This window comes from Lycorma delicatula, chromosome 7 (genome assembly GCF_047948215.1).
Source record: "Lycorma delicatula isolate Av1 chromosome 7, ASM4794821v1, whole genome shotgun sequence".
Taxonomy (NCBI): Eukaryota; Metazoa; Arthropoda; class Insecta; order Hemiptera; family Fulgoridae; genus Lycorma; species Lycorma delicatula.
Window position 1 is genome coordinate 120,148,413 of NC_134461.1, and position 22,129 is coordinate 120,170,541.

The 22,129-nt window shown below is 26.9% G+C and overlaps 1 protein-coding gene across 2 annotated transcripts in view; it reads left to right on the forward strand.

Annotated features, from left to right (window-relative positions):
* Positions 1–22,129, forward strand: part of Gasp (Chitin binding Peritrophin-A domain-containing protein Gasp) — a 74,498-nt gene that overhangs the window by 47,434 nt on the left and 4,935 nt on the right. The window contains exons 2-5 of one of the 2 annotated variants that reach the window (XM_075372244.1): positions 4,397–4,609; positions 7,813–8,001; positions 13,184–13,397; positions 18,105–18,922. In XM_075372244.1, the coding sequence (XP_075228359.1) occupies positions 4,397–4,609; positions 7,813–8,001; positions 13,184–13,397; positions 18,105–18,309 (821 nt within the window). In that variant the 3' untranslated portion in view covers positions 18,310–18,922. Of the gene's footprint in view, positions 1–4,396; positions 4,610–7,812; positions 8,002–13,183; positions 13,398–18,104; positions 18,923–22,129 lie in introns of those variants that run through there. The other variant, XM_075372245.1, reaches the window with a different exon arrangement.

Consider the following 22,129-nt stretch of genomic DNA (forward strand, 5'->3'; position numbering starts at 1 on the left):
TGTTAAGTGTAATTATGTTCTGATCTGGATAAAGTTTGTTTTTTTTGTATTTACTTTTATTTACAAAAATGATCACTATTTTACAAAATTTTAATTTTAGTTTTTTTTTATATATATAAAATTTTGTACATTAAAATTTATATAGATATATAAATTGAATTTTATATCTTTGTACATGTGTTATAGATATGTTAATAAATTTCGTATACTTTTGGAAATAATACTTTTTTATATTCCTTAAATAAAAATAATTAAAAAGAAAAACCTTTTGTAGATTTTGAGAAAATTTTAATACCTAAATTTTTCGTTACATTTTTAAAACCTCATGATAATTTTTTATAAAATTACCGGATTATTTGCTATCGTTTTGAGATACTGTTCGAATGACTTCCCTCTTTTAAATACAACGATTAGTTTGAACTAAAGTAATCCATTTCAAAAATGTTCTTTTAAATCTATTTCATGTTTAGCAAATAGAATAGGTGAGAAAAGTTCCATAACATATTAATATAATTGTGGTTTTTTTGTGTTATTTATTTAAGTTGAATTATTTCAATTTCAATCAATGTTTGGTGAACCCGAATCATAATTAAATATTCTCTTCTTTTTAAATCACTACGTAGAAATACAGATAATAAGAGAGAGGTTCCTTATTATTAATATTATAAATTCCTTATTACTAATATTAGATAATCATATACATGTATTTAAATTTAAATGTTGAAATAGATATTTATGAATTATTTAAATCTACTGAATATTTTATTTTTATTTAAGGTGTAAAACTTATCTAAGCATGAATTTTACTTAACGTGATTTAAAAGATCATTTTCTATAGTTAAAAATATTGAAATAATGAACAAGCTTATTTTTATTTTATCAAAGACAAATGACCTTCTGGAGACATCAAATGCAGATGGATACCATCCTACTTAGACATTAAACCGATTAAAGACGTAGACAAGTTGGCTAAATTGGCTAAACAAACTGCTCAATCTCACGAACACTGTTTAATTGAACATTTTATCGACGCTTAAAGAAACTCAAAAACCATCCAAAAAGAATGTAATCAATAGCTATAACGAAAATTGGCAAGAGACCAAATTTCAAAAACGCCATCAAACACGAAAGAGTACTTATGAAGATAATCCTGCGTGGTCATTTCCACAGGAACAAGTCATCATCACTCGATTGAGAATAGGATACGCTAACTTCAGCCACGTACATCTCATTTTGCAAAAGGAGCAAAATGTATGTGAATATTGCCAGGATTATGTACTAGTAAAACATGCTGTTACTGATTGTCCACTCTACCAAACGGAAAGAATTAAAAACAAGATACCTCAATATATATAAAAGTGCTTAAATAATGTGACAGATTATGAGAAAACTGTTAATTATCTGAAGGACTTGAATTGTCAGAATTATATATAAGTGTGAATTATAAGTAATAAATTCTAATATGACATGTGTCTTCTAAATCTGTGTTAAACCATTGAATTGTACTTAATGCTAAAAGCAGCATTTTATAATATTATATACATGTGACCCACCATTCACTAGGTGTCGCTACTGACCAATAAGGTTGATGCGACATTGAATAAATAAAAAAAAAGTTATTTTTTATTTATAACTTTTTTAATTATTTTTTTAAATAATCAAAATTTTCAAAATCTGTATCCATAGCAGATAATAATTCATGTTATTAAGTGTACAATAGGGTATATATTTTTTGACTTTGCTTGAAATAATGATTTTATCAAAAATAATTATGTAATTCACGGATTAGTTAAATAAATTATTTCTAAAGAAATTGTAAAATTAAAAAAAAGGTGTATATAAAGAAATGAAATAACTTGATTAGTTTTTTGTTCGTATTTTTTTCATAATAATAATAGTTTTTTCTTTGTGAAGATTTTTGGCTTCCATTTTTTTAAATTTTTTTTCATAATTGTCTAAACTTTTTTCAGAAAGATGAAAATGTATAACTTTATTAAAAAAAACTATGCAATTCTATAAAAATGTAAATAACACTTCGTATCACCTAACAAAAATATAGAAAGATTTTAATGGAAAAGTAATCTGTGCAAGGTTTAATCAGCTTTTCACTATGTTATGGAAAACTCCACCGGTCAAAGGATCGATATATCGATTGTTTTCTTTATTTTTTTTATTTTTTTAAATTATACATTTATAATTTGATGCTTTATCTGTATTTTATTTTTTTGGACAGTTTAAATATATAAGAAAAAAAAATTAAGTGATAGTTTTTTGAAACGTATCATAATAACAATGATAATTTATATTATCATAATTTTTTACCTAAATTTATTTTACTTGTTTTCCTTGGCTGATTCAACAATTTTTTTTTTTTAATTATCTCCTTTTTCATTATGTATTTTAATCTTAGATTTCAGTTTTCACCTGTTACTACTACGTGTATTAAATCCATAAATTTAAACGTATATTATTAATCCGTACTTTAAACGTATAGAGTTGAAAGTAATTAGGTTAAACATATATTAAAACTTTAGAATGTGGAGAATGTTTCCACAGATATAAAACTAAGAAAGGTTTCTTAGACGTGGCTTCAGGGTTAATTATATTAATTAATAAGTGTTAAATAAAAGAAAAGGAATCGATATGAATTATATACTTGATGATTTGTAATGTTAGAGAGGTATAAATCTTGAATGGTAGAGACAGAATAGAAAGTAAATCAGAAATACATCAAATCAAATTAATTATTATTACTAAATTAAAAATTTACCATCAACATTAATTAAGATAATTAAATTAATTAATGAAATATTTATACACACCTTATTTTACTTATATGTACATTGTAAATAAAATAGAAAATTTAACATCATACATTTATTGATTGATTTATATATTTTTAATTCTTGACGACAGTCACGGGCTTAGAATATCAGCTGTAATTTTATTACACTTTTTACGTTCGTGTGCGTGTTTTTGCATGTACAAATGTATATTTCTATGCCTAAATGTACATATATATTCAGTCAATACAGCCTGAAACAACAATGAATATCACGAAGGAATTGAAATGGAAATTTTTTTATTTCCTGCCGCCGTATGCATTTACCTAACCGGAAGCATGAAAGCACGTTTTATTTGAGACATGCCTGAAGTCTTTTATTACATATTCTTTTGCCAGCATGACAAACAATAAAAATAATAAAGCGCTTTTAATTCCAGACAGGCAATGACCTGAGATTTCTATCTAATATTTTATAATTTTTAAATTACAGATTTTTATGTATATATAGTCGAATTAGTCTCATATAATTTGTTTCATAAATATTCCTTTATTTATTATTTTGTTGGAAATAATAAAATTAGTAAAAAAATTAAATCCAGTTTGTGAAAATATTTATTTTTCATTTTAACATTTAATTATATGTTGAAGATAAGAAAAATCTGTATAACATTACAAATATTTCCTTACGTAAGAATAATCAAACTTTAGTAGAATTGATTTCAAAACACATGACTAATAATATCGTAAATATTTACTACGAAACAATACCTTTTTTTTTCCCTCCTCCCCTGATTCGAACCCACAGCTAAGTATAACTCAGCTCAGGGGAATGTCCTTTAACTCTAACGGGCTTTTCCGCGCCCCAGCTGTACGTTCGATAAGGCAGATCGACCCGCCGGTTTGATCTGTTTTATTGCGCCACCCTCTAACCCTCAGCGAGGAGACTCCGGATCCAGCTAAGCTGCAACCTTTATCCCCACGCCCAAAGCCGGGTCTCGGTCTTGTCTGCGCCTTGTATAAGGCACAGACAAGACACAGGATCCCCCACTGGGACTCCCCCTATTGAATCCCGGATTCTGAAGATCTTCATCACAACAGGGAACTGTCATAGCGGTAAACGTCATGTATGGAGTCCCCAACTGATCATCGGAGTTGGCACACCAAGGCGTACCAGTCCTCACAGATGAGGCTGTCCAACGCCCCCCCGCCGCTAGAACCCCCTTCTCCGGTCCTCATAATTCTTAACTCGAAGCAGCGTCCGGGAAAAGAAGCTGAACGCAACCCAACGAACTGCAGAAGCAATTATATGAGTCGGTAAGGATGCAGGTGTCAAGCCGGAAATCCTTGCACGAACCGTATGTTCCTCCCATTCAGGGCATTGAAATAAGGTGTATTCAGGGCACAGTAAACATTTAAATTTATTTTTTGAATTGATCAAAAGTAAAATTATTATCGATTAATATAGACCGAGAAAAAATAATATGTATCGATTTAAAATATAGTTATAATGTTTTGCATTAATTGATAATTAATTAACATTTATTTACTATAATTTTATTTAATAGACCTTTAAATAAACATACTAAGGTTTTATTTTGTTTTGTTTTACAGGCTCAGCTCAGAAAGAAGATTTTAAATGTCCTGATGATTATGGATTTTATCCACATCCTTCATCATGTGATAAATATTGGAAATGTGACAACGGTGTAGCGGAATTAAAAACATGCGGTAACGGTTTGGCCTTTGATGATACTGATCCTAAGTACCTGAAAGAAAATTGTGATTACTTACATAATGTTGACTGTGGTGACAGAGCTCAATTGGGTATGGAATTAAATTATTATTTTTACTTTTTTTTAATCTGTATTTTGTTATTACGAGTATGTAGATTAAATTGTCAGTTCCGTATTTCACTGGTGAGATTTGTATAGTGAAGTTATTTTTGAGTAATAAATAAAATAAGAAATCGATATCTTTTAAATGTAATTAATATAAAAAAATGTAATAAAATTATATTCCTTTCAAAGCCGATTATATTCACTGACGAGTGCAGTAAAAAATTAAATTTTCACTCTTAATATTTAGGCATTTTAAAAATATTACCATATAATTATATTATTCGATTTCCTATTATCTACGTTTAAACTATTGAACAATAAGCAACCCGTCATGGTAAGATGAGGAAAATATGCGTGACAAATAATTGAGATGAAGTCAGGTATAGACTCAGGCTGACAATTCCTGAGACATGAGATTAATTGAACCCCAACCACCATAGTACACTGGTATCCGGTGTCTAGTATTCAAATCCGTAGAAAAGCAACTAACCTTTTCTAGGATTTGAACCTCAGAACCTTCGATTTCGAAAATCTACTGATAAACAACTGATTTTAGACGACGAGTTAACCACTAGATTAGTCCGGTGGGCATGCTAAATTATAACAAAAGTTTTTCATTATTATATAGTCCACCAGGGCTGGTCTAGTGGTTAACTCATCGCCACAAATCAGTTGTTTAACAGATAATTTTGAAGTCGAAAGTTCTGAAGTTCGAATCCTAATAAAAAGTCAGTTTCTTTTATACGGGTTTGAATACTAGCCAATGGATACCGGTGTACTTTTGTGGTTAGGGTTCAGTTAATCACAAGTCTCAGGAATGGTCGGCCTGAGTCTGTACAAGACTAGACCTCATTTACAAGACATAAACAATCATCCTCATCTCATTGGGCCGTGTGGGTGGGGATTGCCTGTTGCTCAGTAGTTAAACAGATTACAACGTCAACATAAGGAAATAAATTTAAAAAAAATAATTATATGGAATCGATCCTCTTAATGAAACATTAGTTTTTTCTTGGTTAAATTTCAATTTCATAATAATTTTCATGCTTTATCATTAATTAATAAAATCGTTTTGAATAATAATATTTTTATTTTTTAATTTGTCTTAACGTTTATAGTAAATTATAATTATTTTATACTTTTTGTACATTTACTTGGTTAATAATTCAAAGAATAGCATAAGAATTTTCCTCATACTTATAAATTTTTTTTAACCAAAAAATAAATAAATTTTCTATACCTATTCTTTCACAAAAAAAAAAATAGAACTGGCAAATTTTCAGAAATATAATGTATCTTTAGAGTAATTGTGGTAGTTACATACAAATATAATTTTTTATTAATAAACAAATTGTTTTGTTATTCAGACATTACCTTTTATTTATTTATATGCTACATACGTATTAGATTTTTACTATTAATATTAATGTAACTAACATATAATTTTTTTTTTTAACGTCTCCAAATAGTAATATAATCAAAATAACAGCGAGATCGTGTAAACCGAAGAACTGTAAACGCTGAGAAGTCTCCACTATAAAGGTTCTCCATCTTATTAAGTTATAATAAAATCCAGTGAAAATTTAATACACATAATTTTTCTTAAATATAGTTAATTTTGGTCATTTTTCATTTAATTTTAATACCACAAACCAAGTAAATTAGTAACAGTTAAAGATAGTAAAAGTAGTTTTTTTTAGTTAAAAAAAAAATAAATAAATAAAATCCCTAATTGGTTATTCTGTGACCAATGTAAAATAAGCGTGTTGACTATGATCAATCCAATCATCCGGAGGGTGTCGGGTTCGACTCCCGGTCAGCCATGGCATTTTCACACACGCATCTCATCCTCTGAAGCAATATCTAACGGTGGTACCGGAGGTTAAACACGAAAAAAACATCATATTTTGTAGCAAAGATCAGTTTTTTGTTTTTTTTTTTACATTTTTTCCACTAAATTAATACAACTTATATTAATTATTTATTAACTTAGTTTATTCATTGATTACACTAATGAATATTAAGTTTGTGTTTTTTGTTCTAATTTTATGGTATCTGTTTATATGTGTTTATATATATTTATAAAATATACGTGTGTATATATATATATATACAGAAGTGTATGTATATTCTTATAAATAAAACTTAAGTAGTTTGTTAAATGAAGTTCGTTTAAATCAGATCCATTTAAATAATTACTAGACTGCAATTATCCATAGAAATTATACATAATTTTAGAAAGATTCTTTTTCTTTATATACACGTAATTTTTGTTACAGCATTCTTTTCAAAGAACGTGTATTATTAAAAATGATGTCAGTGGCAAAATAGTTTATTAGTGACACTTCTAACTATAGAGAAAGCCTAAATTAAAGTAAGAGCTTACTTTAACCTAGAAACTTAGAGCAATTATTTATAGCATACCGTACAAATACGGTATAATACAATACTATATATTGGTGAATATTACTATTTGTAGCATTTTATATCTTTCATTTATCAAGTTTTAGTGTAACACTTCACAAAGATGTCACACTAACTTAAATTTCATTATTACTGCTATATTGAGAAAGTATTTCTTAATTTTATTTTATTTATGTACGAATTAAATCTCTCTTACCGAGTTAAATAATATTTTCACAATAGAAAAAAGTACATTAATTTTTGGTTTGCACTATCTGTTCTGGTATTTATTGTGTTTTTATGCTTGTGAAGCATCTGAGGTACAAAAAGCACTACTTACATTTGTTTTTCCTGGAAATAATGATGTTCACTTAACAGTTAGTTTTTGTAGCGGTAAAAAGGTTTTTAACCTTTACCCTTATTACTTTACTAAAACCTTTACTACTTATCTTTACTACCTTACTACTCACTGTGGTGGTCAAAGGAGGATATAACATTATAATGATGTACAATTTTATAACGTTATTTAGATCAAGAAGAAATACTTCAAGAAATAGATCAAGTAGGAAATACTTCACTCATAACTTTCTTTAGTAAGCCCAGCTTGGAATGCTTATTTTATATTAAGATCGTCTAGTCATTTTCAGTAACCACTTTTGAATTCAGACTAGATCATCAACAAACATTATTCCTATGATACTTTTACTCTCGAATTAATACCATAAGAATTTTATTAACGTAATATATTTATAATTTAATTTTTTTTTTTACTTTTTTATTTAACAGAACCAGCAGTAAGCACGCCACATTGTCCACGATTATACGGTATCTTCCCTGATGAAAGTAAATGTGATACATTCTGGAACTGCTGGAACGGTGAAGCCAGTAGATATCAATGTTCACCAGGTTTAGCTTATGACAGAGAATCTCGTGTTTGTATGTGGGCTGATCAAGTTCCTGAATGCAAGGTTGATGGTGAGTTTAAAAAAAAAAAAAAAAAAAAATGGTAATTAAAATTTTTACATTTATTTAATTACATAATTTATATCAGTTATGCTTATATATTACTTACTATGTTATTTAATATCTTATAATTTTTAGTTAAATAAAAATTATTTAATTAAAATTGTTAATTTTGTAATTAAAAATTTATTGTTTTGCTAATTATTTTTTTTGAAAGAAAAATCAGCCAATGTCTGATTTTTAATTAAAAAAAGTTGTTTATTAAGCATCCTATATATCTGTATTAATTAATAATTTATATAATTTGAAAAAAAAATAAACCTTTATTAAAATAAAATTAAAAATAAGAAAACGTTTAAAAAAACCATTTACCAAAGAAAAACAAAAAAATATTTGTGAACAGTAATTGAAATTTTCCTTTTTTTTTCAAAATATATATATATTACTTTTTTTTTGTTGTAATTTACTGTTCGTATTTGTTCTGTTACACAACTTAACTAACCATTCATAGGAAGGCATAAGGTTTTCATTATTTTTACGTGTCCAAAAAAATAATTATAAAAATTATGGCATTTACAGGACCAAGAGGTAAATTCTCTTCTAATTTCAGCTTCATTACGGTTCACCTATCTTGTATTAAATTGTAGAAAGTTCACGGTTAACTGTGATTTATTTCTGAATAATTCAACATGCACGGTTTTGGCATTCATCGAAATAAACTGGATAATATACAAAGCGTCTTTAATGATCCATGCATAATAAGCGGTATTTCACCTGTTGCGCCGAGTTTATTTTTATCGCCTTACACACTCCTGAGGCCAGATCTCCGTAACTTGATCCTTCAGTACTACAAATCGTCCAATTTTTTTCATTACATCTAATCTTAATATTTAAAAACGGAATACATATTTGCGGAACTGCAATGTTAATTATCCAGATGTTTTCTGTTTCTTCTACAACGATTATATTGGTGATTTGATCATTATATTTGGATTATATATGGCTTCACTATTTTATAGTTAGAGTAATATGATCTTAGTAGATTTTAAGATGATCATTTTCAGTGACGAATAGAGGAATATATACTATTAATAGAAGATGAATACAGTAGCTGAGATAAAGTAGGAGATAACAGTAACTGATACATCAAGGAGATCGCTAATCGGATCAAGCTTTTGATGTAGTCACATTGGAATGTAAAATGTATTCGCTTAGGAATAAACTTTGACATCTGCAGTGCTTTCTAACCTTTGATACAGTTTTCGTTTATATTGTACATTATATTTTCCATTATGAAACGGTTAACTATATTAGATGATTTAATGAATTTAATCTTCGATTCCATTTAATCTCAATTTTATGCGACTTGAGAATTTAATTACCTAATAATAAATTAATTAAATAAACATTTAAATTTTATAATAAAATAATTTTTTTTAATATTTTCAATACGTAATATTATAGTTTATACCTACCATTCTTAAAGCTGGTGATACAAATTTCTCTTCCCTGAGATTAATGATGTCAATTACAATTAGTGCTTGCAATATATACTGTGAAGGAGTACGTTTATATCTTAATAACATCTTTTGACTTAGTATTGTCTTGCTGTTATGGAATAAAATACTCGGTTAAGAGATAAAGATTACTAGGAAACCAGTTAGTTTTTTTTTGTTTTTTTTTTCAATAATCCTGACAAGGGAATCTTGTATTTAAGTACGACAATATTTGTTGTCAACTTAAGGATGACATTCCTAAAAGTATCGTATCCCATTCAAGTTGTTTATAACATATGTTTGTAACAATGTGACCAGAGAAAAAACCACAAAACATGTACCTCTTCAATTGCGCAAGGAATATTATATTATTTTACGAGGAAAAGGATCTTTGATTTTTGCTTCGATAAAAGAAAATTTTAGTCAAAACTTGTCAGAAAACCTGTGTTATTGTAAAATCAATCATAACAAAATAGATTTAACCTTTTTTTTAAAAATCTTGTACAAATACATTAATTAATGCGTAATGTGTTTGAAGGGTTAAGATTTCGAAATTACTAGTTTTTTTTTTTTTTTTAATAAATCTAGAAATATTGTTGGGTACCGGACATATTTCAGTTTTGCTATTTCAATCTGCTTCAAAAATTTTTAATTGAAATGACAAATAATAAATATTAAATTGAATATTAAATAAATAATAAATATTTATATTAATATAAATATAGCGCGAGTGGTAGAGTCTCGGCCTTTCATCTGAACGTCGCGGGTTCGAACCCGGTCAGGCAAAATTTTCACACGCTACAAAATTGTCATTTCATCTTATCCTCGAAGCAATACCTAACAATGGTCCCGAAGGCTTTATTATTTATTATATAAATAATAAAATTGTACCATTGTTTTCTTTTAATATAATTCTCCCCTAACAATAAATTCATACCACTACTAATTTAATAAATAGCATTTTATTTTTTAATTTCAGAAAAAATAAAAATATTATCAGTTAATCTTAACGTTGTTTATTTTCTATCCTGTACTGTTACGGCGCTTTTAACATTTTATTTTAAATTCCTTATTGCTTCTTCCATTTAAAATTAAAAAAAAAAAAAGTAGACAGACTATAATCCTCGCCCATCTTCTTTCTTTACACCTGATTGCAATTCCTACTTTCTACTGTAATTGCAGCTATCTGATTCTTATAAAATTATAAATAATTCCTCTTTCCCTATAGTTCCATCCCATTTTACATAACTTCTTTTTTTTTTTAATCCCACAATTTCTTTTTTTTGATCTACAAATATTTTGTAGGTAGCTTTCTTTTTTCTCATCATGCCTACTAAAATTTATATCTGAAAGCTAAAATTTATTTTTCATGTGTTTTAATCTGAATTTAATTTTGTAATTAACTAGTTGTTATTTTAGAATCATGAGATGTTAAACTTAAGGTCAATTGTTCTCTTATATATCTGCTCTTGGTTTCCTAGATGTAGTTAAAAAAAAGTACGAATTTATTAAATTGTAATGATTTCATAAATTTAGTATATTATTGTATAAAATTTATGTAGTCTTATTTTTACCAGATAGTGTAGTAATTCTAATGAATATCATTAATTTCTACTAATTTGTTTTTCTTTAAATATTTCAGAGCTGTCAAACACGAAACAAGTTGATAATTTATATAAATGTTACAAAAAATTTCCTATGATAGAATCAGTTATTGATAAAGAACACTTAACTGATTAACATAATTATTGATTCTCAACAAACAAAGCACGTCACGTTCACCCTTCGTAAGGAACACTGTCTTCCTGTTTCTATCTTCAATGTTCCGATTCCGAGATCTCAAGACTGTAAATTTTAGGGTTTTCATCTTGATCGATGACTTACTTGGACGAAACATATCACATCTAAGCGGAAACAGTTTGATCTCAAGTTTAAACACATGTACTGGCTGATAGGACATAGATCTCAGCTTTCAACAGAAAGTAAATTATTGATTTATGAATCAGTTTTGAAGCCTGTTTGCACTTACGGGCTTGAATTGTGTGGTATGGCATGCAATTCCAGTATTGACGTACTTGAACGCTACCAGACAAAAACACTGCGGAAAATGCTCAACATACCCTGGTACATAGTAATAGCTTCATGTATAATGATCTTAAGTTGCGAACCGTTCGGCAGGACATTTCTCTAGTCAGCCTACGGTATCAAAACGTCTGGATCGGCACCCGAATTATTTGGCGGTCAATTTAATAGATAACACGATCAGTGATTTTTCAAGATTGCTGAAGTACAATATTCTTGGTTTGCCTTATCGTTTCAATTAGGTGACTTTGTGGTCTGGCCGTACGGAGTGCTCTTCCATTTCAATATTAAGTCACAAGCCGCTGAATCTGTGGCTACTTAATGTTAGTTCAAATAGATCCTATTTACTTATTGTTCAATTATCTTGCTGAACAGATTGTAAAGTTGCTGTGTCGTTATAATAAAAAAATTCTCAACAAAAAATATATAAATATTCAAGGTATTATTTTATAAAAATCAAACATTTAAGTAATTTTTTTTTTTTTTTTTTTGAGAGAGGGTGCGGATTTCTTTTCTCTCTCATTATCCTCCAACTGAATGACAAAAATGCCAATTTTTACATTTATTTTTTTCAAAATAGATGTATATTGAGTCAGAACATAGTTTGAGAACTTCGAATTTAAATAATGTTCATTTGTTTATAAAGTACAAAGAAGTGATAGTCTAAAGGATTCTGGAAATAAATGCAAGCTGAATATCCATTTCAGTTTGTAAATAATCATCATGAAGGCATTGAGGGATTAGTAAACTTTTCCTCCATCTATGAAAGACCTATATCTGGCAAATATCGATATTTTCCGGTGAATGTCGACGACACATACAAAATACGTCGGTGGAAGATCGAAATATTGTTTATATTATTATTTATTATACATTCGCCGATATATGTGACAAACACAGATAAGCGCTGGTGCGGTCGTAACGGTAACTAGAAATTTTAAAAAAATTACCAATCTCTAAGGTAACATTTATAAAAAAATTTAATCAAGTTTTCAGCATTTGGATGAACGATAACGATTCAAATAAATAGTCATATGGTTTGCCTTTTGTTTAATCTTGTTTATAAAAATATTTTAATTTATTTTTCAACATCAGTCACGTTGAATGCGGTGAATTTGTTTAATTGCCTCCAATGTTATACATTTATAATTTGTATATTTAACGTTACTTTGACGAAGTTAGTGAGCGTAATTTATGTTTGGCTTAAATTTAAACTTCCTTTTTTACGAGGGTTTGTCGTAATCTATTTACCTTAGAGATTGGTATCGGGTGATTTTCTTTTAATTTCTAGTTATCGTTTTTACCCCCAAGAGAGCTTATCAGTTTTTTTTATCGATATATACCGGCAAGGTCCGAATGTATAATAATATAAGCAAATAATGTGGTCTTTCACCAACGTATGTGGTATGTGTTGACATTCACCGGAGAATATTAACATTCTCTGATTTCGGTCTTTCACGGTAACATATATAAGAAAAATTCAAATGAACTTTAACTTTAGATAAAATACAGCTTTTCCGAATTGTATGATATTTTTATTTAATGATTAGAGTAGCAAAGTTTTTTTAAATTTTCTTCCCACAAAATTAAATCCTTTTTTTTAATTTTTATTTCAGAAGTTGGAGGTGGTTTCAATTGCCCAGCAGCAGGGGAAGTATCCAACTCAGCTGGTTCATTCTCAAGACACGCTCACCCCGATGACTGTCGTAAATATTTCATCTGTCTTGAAGGTATCCCAAGAGAATACGGTTGCCCAATCGGTACAGTTTTCAAGATTGGAGATAGTGATGGCTCAGGTAACTGCGAAGACCCAGAAGATGTTCCAGGATGGTACGTATTATACCATTTTTATGATACATTTTATAATTCTTATAACTTTAATGCAATTATTAAAGAATATTTAATTAAATAAGATAACGTTTTCAGACAAAGTCACAAATAAGTCTATAAAATGATTATGATGCGTAGGAAGAAATTTTATTTCTTTTCCTTATAACTTTGATTTAATATTAAAATCAATATTTTTAACTGTTAATTTAAGACGTAAACCCAGTTCAATAAAACCATTTGATCCTACGTTAAATTTAATTAAATGACCATTTTACCAATTATTTTTTCTTCGCCTTATAATTATGAGTTATATTAAAATTTTAATAATTTGTTAAAATATTTTACTAATTATTTAAACAAATTACAAAAAAAATTTATTTAAAACTACTACTGTATATTTAAAAAGCTAAAAAACAGTTTTATTACTACAAATAATCTTTCTTGTTTCAACCGGAAGATTCTAGGTTCGAATCCCTGTAACCTTAGCACCATTTTTTATACATTAATGATATTACATATATTGTATTTCCACGCATAAGCCTTTTAATTAAAATTAATTAAAAATAATAAATAACGTTAAAAAATATTACTTTTTTTATTACTTTTCATGATAACTTCATAAAATTTATGATATTTTAACATTATATAAACGATACGTTATTAATAAAAAATGTTATTTTTGGCTATCTTTAAAATTAGATTTAATTAAAATCTTCAAATATTAAAATATTTTACTAATAATTAGAAAAGCATAGCTGATTTATAAAAATTGTACTGTCTTTAGTTATTAACGCCTGTTAGTAAGAAAATTTACGTGATAACTATTTTAATAAAAAACATATTTTTAGCGTTAACAAATTAAAAATAGTAATTTTATTAATAATAATAAAAAAATATATACATATAATTCGTATACATTTAATGTTTTTCTAACCTATTTAATTATTAAAAAACCAACTATTTCATTTATCTTCTTTTTGTTGTACAGGTTTTCTATCCTTATATGATTGATTTTTTAAGTAATCAATCATTAATTAACTTTTTATATCCAACACTTACATCTATTTCTTTTGGTAATCGTCCCTTAGCTTTTAATTTATTTTAAATGTGATTATTTCTCTTGAATAATTTATAAATTTTTAATCCATTAATTCGATTATTCAATTTCATTATTATCTAATTCCTATTATTGGGAAAATTATTCGGTGTAAATTAGAGAAAAGGTTAAAAAAATATAATTTTTATTTCGTTTTAGTACATTTTATTTTTTCAGTTCAATTTTTTTACGTTAAATAATTTCAAAACAAAAATAAACTGGATTCTTCTAATGATAGAAAATTGATATTTCTTCTAAATTAAAATTCTTCAATTTGATTCATTTTTTCATTGATTCTTGTTCCTTAAAGGTTAATTTGCGTTACTTTAAAATAAGTACATTTGAAATTTTAATATTTCTGTTCTCTCTTAGTTTCAGTTTTTTCCTTTTACTTTCTTTTTTATTTCATTACAGTATTTTACCATATTAATGTTATATGTTAGCAGAAAATATTTTTGTTTCATAATTTTTCATTAAAACATAAGTCCTTGAAATTTTAATGTTGATGCTTGATTTATTATTATTTTTGATGAACCCATCTTTAAATGAGTTAAAAATATCAGTGAAAGGAATCATCCTTGAGTTTCTTGTTTCTTCCTTCTTTCACTGGTCATTTTCTTTCGTTCTAACTATGCATTCTATCTTAAATGGATACAAATAGATATAGGCATAATTACATAAATTTAACCTTTATCGGATGACCCTTATAAAATGATGAAATAACAAACTATATATGATGAAAAATTACTAAATATATTTCGCATATTTATTTTCTTTTTTTTTAATATTACTTATCTCCTTAATTTGATTTTGAAGCTATTTTTTTAAATGTAGATTAATAATATAAGTTTATAGTAATTCGGAGTCCAAATATAGTATAAAATTCATTTTTTAATATAGTATAAATGAACTTTGTTTTGTTTTTCAACCTTTTAAAGTACTATAAATATGTTATGTTAGTTAAATAATCTTGTGTCTGTAAGAAGTCCCTTAACCTATTAAGTTTGATTTTAAAATTCTTTAAATAATATTTTATCTGCATTTCTTTACCCCACTAAGCTCTTACACCAATGGGTTAAAATCGGGCCATAAAAGGAAAATAATCTTTCTTTTTTAACAGAATCTTTATTATTTTATTAAGATGGAACTAACTTTCCACATTTTTGGACATTCTGAATCTGTTTCCTTGAATTCTTAAAAGTAAGTAACTGATTTCTTATGATTTAAACATGTAACCAGTACTAACTTTGAGACGTTTTTTCAAATCCTTAATTCTTCTCTTTTCAGTCCTCCTGTAGTTCTTTAAACTCTAATCTCCAATATATTTTATTTTTCCTCCAAAATGTTTAGAGGTAAAAAATTCCTTTATCCTCCAAAAGGTTTTTCTGCAATACATTTTTAATACTTTTGATATTTATTGTTAAACGTTTTGTTAGATATAAAATGTTTAGTAGTCTTATAGATTCTAGATACTTTTTGATGGTAGTTTATCAAAGTATTCATTTCCTTTATCCAGACATGTATTTTTCATAAAATTACTTACAGTTATATTCTTTTATGTAGAATTTATATAATTTTAAAGCTGAATTCATATTATATATTTTTTTATCTTAAAAACGTTTCTCTACTTCTTTAACATATCTTTCTCCTTCCTTACTTCCTTCCACCCTTATTATAAATCAAAATCATTTTTCATTTAATAATTCAATTTAAATAGAATTTATTTTTATTTTTTTATGTCCTTATTTTTTGTTATTTCTTTATTGTAGGTTTTATTTATTCTCATGATTATTTTTATTTTAATAATACTATTATTATTACGTAGTTACTTAATTTATAAAAATTTAAATAATATCCCTAAAGACACGTTTAAATGATGCATTAAAATTATATAAATGCAAATGGTTTTACATTCACCATTTGTTATCATTAAATTTGTTCATAAAAATCACGCTGAAAGGTTTATTTCTTTTTAGTAATAACAATAATAATAATGATAACAACTGTAATATAATAATTTTCTTTCTTTTATTGATGTGAATTATGTCTACCATTTTATTCTTATATAATAAGTACTTAATACTTACATTTACTATACTTTTTGTACAATCTTTTTTTCTTTTGCCTGTTTTTGTGTGTATAACATTATACAATTTCTTTCATTTATTGAATCAGCATGCAATACTTTATTGCACGTTGAATAATTCATTTCATAATTATCTATTTACATAATGAAATCCATTACCAGAAAATATTTCCTTAACGCTCTTGTATCATTGATTAATATAAATTTAAAACAACACATAAGTATAATACAATTATTATATGTTGTGGAATATTATATAAAACATTTTTTTTTTACTATTTTACAATGAAAATTAATAATATTTCATTTTTATTCTATATTTATTTCAATAAAACTGCCTTGTACATCAGTGTTGCGCATGTTTGGTAGAAATGTGTGTTTTTCTTCGTTTGCTTTCTTCTTGTTAAATAGTAAGGAAAATTATACATCTAAGTATTTATTTTTTATAAATACTTTATATATAGTTAAAACATATAAATTTCTATTTCGTTAATGATATATATATATACATATATATATATATTAGTTTCTATAGGCTTACATTAAATAAAATAAAAATGTACACTATAAATCAAATATATAGAATAAATTAAATAAATTTCTTGATATATAGTTAATTACTCGTAAGTAATCAAATTTTGTTTATGAATTAACTATTTACAGGGATATATTTTTTTATATAATACATTTTTCGTGTGCCTTTATAATTTAAAGTTTAAATCGAAGTTTTCTTAAAATTTTAATTATAAAAACCACTTTTAATGCGATAAAATTATAAAAGAAAATATATTGTTATTAAAAATCCATAAAAATGATAAATTTATACAAGGTGTATGTGTTCGTTGAAATATATAAATATGGAAAAGTTCTTGAGGTTATGTTAGTTTGATTATAATCATTCCCGTCATCTTTAACATAATTTATCTGTTCTTTTATAAAAATACTAACGGGAATTTTTTTTCTTTTTTAATGAATCTAGCATGAGCTTTCGATAACAGTATTTTACATAGAATAAAGTTTAATAATGTAATTTATACGTGTATAAAATCTAACATTTTAGTTTTCAATAAATTAATGGTTTTTTGTGTTTACTTATTAAACAAATATGTTTAATACTCATTATTTTTATATTATTTAATTATTTTCCTCTTATTTTTAATTAAAAAATAAATTAAATACATTTATGTACAGTAATAACGTTTTATCTTTGATATTTAGTATAACTTGTGAAAAAATCTCATCTGTGTCATATATTCTAACAGATATTACCGAGGCATGCGTACTTCTAAATAATGAATTGCATGTTTTCTTTAGATATACGTAGAAGAACTGTATATCATTTAGATAAATATATATATTACATCTGTTATAATACTTTTAATACTATACTAGCCTTTTCAACTATTGCACGACTTTTTTCTATCTCCTTTTGTTTGTTTGTTTGTTTTCTTTTTGTTTTATTTATCTATCTATCGTTCATTCTAATCTTCTTACTTCAATCAAAAATTATTCTATATACCCACAGCGAAGACTACTACGGGGATTTGGACCTTAAGAGCATAAGAAAGAGCGAATTATTAGCCGGTGTTGGAAACAATGGAGGAAATAGACCGACTGCTGGCGGTAAATCATCTGGACCGAGTAAACCACGCCCACAAGCACAAAGTCCTAGGCCAGCATCACCATCTCCAAGACCTATTCCTAGCAAGGAATACGATGATGCTAATTAATTAGTGTTAATTTATAATGGACTATAAAGAGTGACTCTATAAACTTTGTTTAAGTAATAATAAAAATATTAAATTAATAAAAACATATCTTACGTCGATTTTATTTTGTCTCACACGAAACAAGGATGATGACATAAACGGATTATGTGTGCGTATTATTTATATATCTAAATACAAAGTGATGAATTATGTAAAATATTTTTTATGTACTTAGTTATGTAAATAATCAAAATTACATTTGTTGTTTTATTTATATTATTACACTTCTTATTCGTGTATATGTATACATTATGTATACCTAAATAGAAATACAAAACAAAAATGCAATTCCTGCTTGGAAATGACTTCAAATTCATTCGTACACTAAAATATAATATAGTTAACTTAATAGAGTACATTATTTAAAGATTTGTATTATCATATTTAATTTTGTAAAAATATCCTAAAGACTGATTTGGGAGTCATTTTCAAGTTATAAAAAAAAGAAATGAGAGTCGTATTGAACAATATATCAGTACAAATACGTAAAATAATTCAATTTTTTTTTTAATAATATCAGTATTGTAAATTAAATTATTTTTAATTTCATTTTTATGGAATTTTTTTTGTTATTTATAAGGAATTTTATTAACTTATTATTATTATTAAATTGTTCATCAGTTTATTATTTGAATTGAATGAATTTTTTATATTTATATCATTTTTTTAAGATGATTGTAAATATTCTTTTATTATTTGTGTTTTTTTTGTTTTTTTTAATTGATTTTTCTGTTTATTTTCAACATCATATGTTATTATAAAATATTATTAAATTTTATAAAATATAAAAGAATTGATATTATTTTTAACATAAACTGAATATATTATTTAAGGTTATAATTTTTTTTTATTATAAAAATTTTCATTAAAATTCTTTTTTTTAAACCGTTTTTGTATATTTAAAAATTAATAACATCCTTTATATTATCTTATTCCTTTTTAATCCTTTCGATTTTTTATTCTTTACATTAAATTATTTTAATAATTTAACTTATTAAATAATTTTTAATTTTGATATGAATAAAATACAAATATAAAGGAATAAATTATTATATAATATAGACCTGTGAGGCCTGTATTCAATTATAAAAAATATGCAGACAAAAATTTGAAAAGTTTTCATAATATACCAATATGAAAAGAACATTTTTTAGAAATTTTCTGACCAAGATGAAAAGAAAAATATGTAATGGCATAATGATAATATTAAATCAGCCACTGGAATCTTTATTATTAAATAACTATTGATCAGTAACTATTGATCCATACTATAAATGATAAATGAATTCTACTACTGCAAAATATGAATGAAATTCTGTCCTGAATGGTGTGTATTCACAGGTGATCATGTTATTTTCGCATTAATCAGCCCACTTGACAATTAATATTTTTATACAGGAACAAACAAAAGATAAAATTAAAAAATACTACAATTATATATATTGTGATAATCTTTTTAATAAATTTTAACACCTAACAGCAATAGAAATGTCATAAATTATCAATATTATTTTTAATTATTTTTTTTTTGTTCGCATCTCTAAGGATCCTGTTTGCATAATAGTTTGGAACTTCTTTTGTTTTCCAAATATTTTTCCTTTTTTTCACTCAGTTGTTTTTCTTCCCGGTTCACTTTCTTCCTATACTCCTCTTATCCTTCTTCTCTGGAGACAGATTTTTTAGTTAATTTTCTAAATTGGTCTCTCTATTTAAACAGGTTTGTTTGGAGATTTTTAAAGTTTTAAGATCGTTTTCTACTTCTTTAAACCGGTTAGTTTTAATAGTTATTGTTATAAAAGTTAAATATTTGTTTTGTTAATCCGTTTTGGGCTCATTCTATATAAATACCCGTAAAATTGTAATATTCTTATCCGGATGGTGTCTTTTATTTTTTCTGTTTTTATAAATTTCTGTTTCATTTTTTATTTTATAAATTCCGTCCTGGTAGTCGGGTTCATATATGTTTCTTAAAATTCTTTTTTCTATTTTAAAAAGGTTTTTATCCGAAAAAATTGCCAAACACTCAGCGCCATATAACTCTCCAGAAGAGCAACTAGTTTTTAACATCAGAGTTTAGCATTATGGACGATTTTTTATTATATAAATTTCGTATTCAGTTGAATGCTAACGTAATTTCTGCGTTCGCTCTTTTAGCGCTTCCTTTTCTAGAGCGTTTGGCGTTATTACTTCTCCGAGATATTTAAATCTTTTAATTTCCTGATTTTCGAGAATGTTTAGTGTTTTAATTTTTTTCGTTGAAAATCCACTTTGTTTTTTCAAAAGAAATTTGTAAGCTTATTTTATTAGCATATTTACTTAATTTCTGTACTTTAATTCGAGCCTCGTCATGTTTTTTTGCAAATATAGCGATATCATCTGAGAAGGCTAATAAGGTTGTGTTTACGTTTCTATATCCCGTTTTACCATTTTCTGCAGTATTATTGTTTATTTTTGTTTTTTTTTACTTCATGATAAATATTAAACAATAGTAAACAACATTTACTTATTAAAACTTACTTAAATATTTATCTATTCTGCTCGGCGGCGTTCTTAGACATCCGACAGACCTTTTATTAGATATGGATACCTGGCTTGCTCTATAAATTAAAATTACAACTTCCTCAACCCTACTTCCTAGTCTTACAGAATTATGTTGGGGGGCGTTTCGCTCAGATGAAATGTAATGAAGAGTTAGCGAGATTCTTTGAGATTAGATCAGGTGCCCCTCAGGGCTCTGTACTGGGCCCTGTGTTGTATTCCATATTCGCTGCGGACCTTCCAGCCCTAGAGGATTGCATCGTCGTCACATTTTCCTGTGACACTGCTATCCTGGCCGTTAACGAAGACCCCGGCCTAGCCTCACGGGAGCCACCCGTGCCTCGCGCCTGCGCGTGGCAGAAAAAATGGAGAATTAAAGTTAAACAAGATAAATCGAATCATGTCACATTCGCCATGCGGAAGGATGTCTGTCCCAGTGTGTACTTAGTTGGTGTCTTGGTCCCACAAACAGAATTTGTGCGGTACTTAGGACTTCACCTGGATCGGCGTTTGACCTGGAAGTATCGCGTGAGGGTGAAGAAAAAACGAAACACAAAGTATTGGGAACTACATTGGCTTCTACGGCGAAACTCAGGCCTCACGTTATCCAACAAGATCTTAATTTACAGGGCTACCCTGCGACCATTCTGGACGTACGGTGTGGAGCTTTGGGGAACAGCTAGTACTAGTAACATAGAAATTATACAACACTTCCAGAACAAAGTAACGAGGGCAATTGCTAAAGCACCATGGTTCACGCGGAATGATGAAATTCCCGAGGTTGCATGGCAGAGCAGTGTTAAATACCACCAGAGACTTGAAAATCACGTCAACCACTTTGCAATTAATCTACTCGATAACAGTAGGGACTTCCGGTGGTTGAACCGTCTCTATGTAATCGAATTAGGGACTACTGCATGAGAGTCAGAAATTTGACAACGCCAATTCTAGTCTTATTGTTTTTATTTTTCTTTGGTTTTATTTTTTTTAATTTTTATTCTTTATTATTAATGTTTGGTTTCTGTGGACTATGAGGTGATGCGATAAATATTTTTAAGATTTAAGACTGGACTTGAAATTCTATATTGGACTTTAAGATTACTTGTAACTATTTTTGTGAATTACTTATTTGGGAGTTCCTTAGGAACCCTTTTATCACGTGCATTTTGTCAAGAGGGTTTATTATGAGCTATAAAGTAAATTAATCAAGAGGGGCTCCAAGTGGACCCCACTTTGGGGAGTC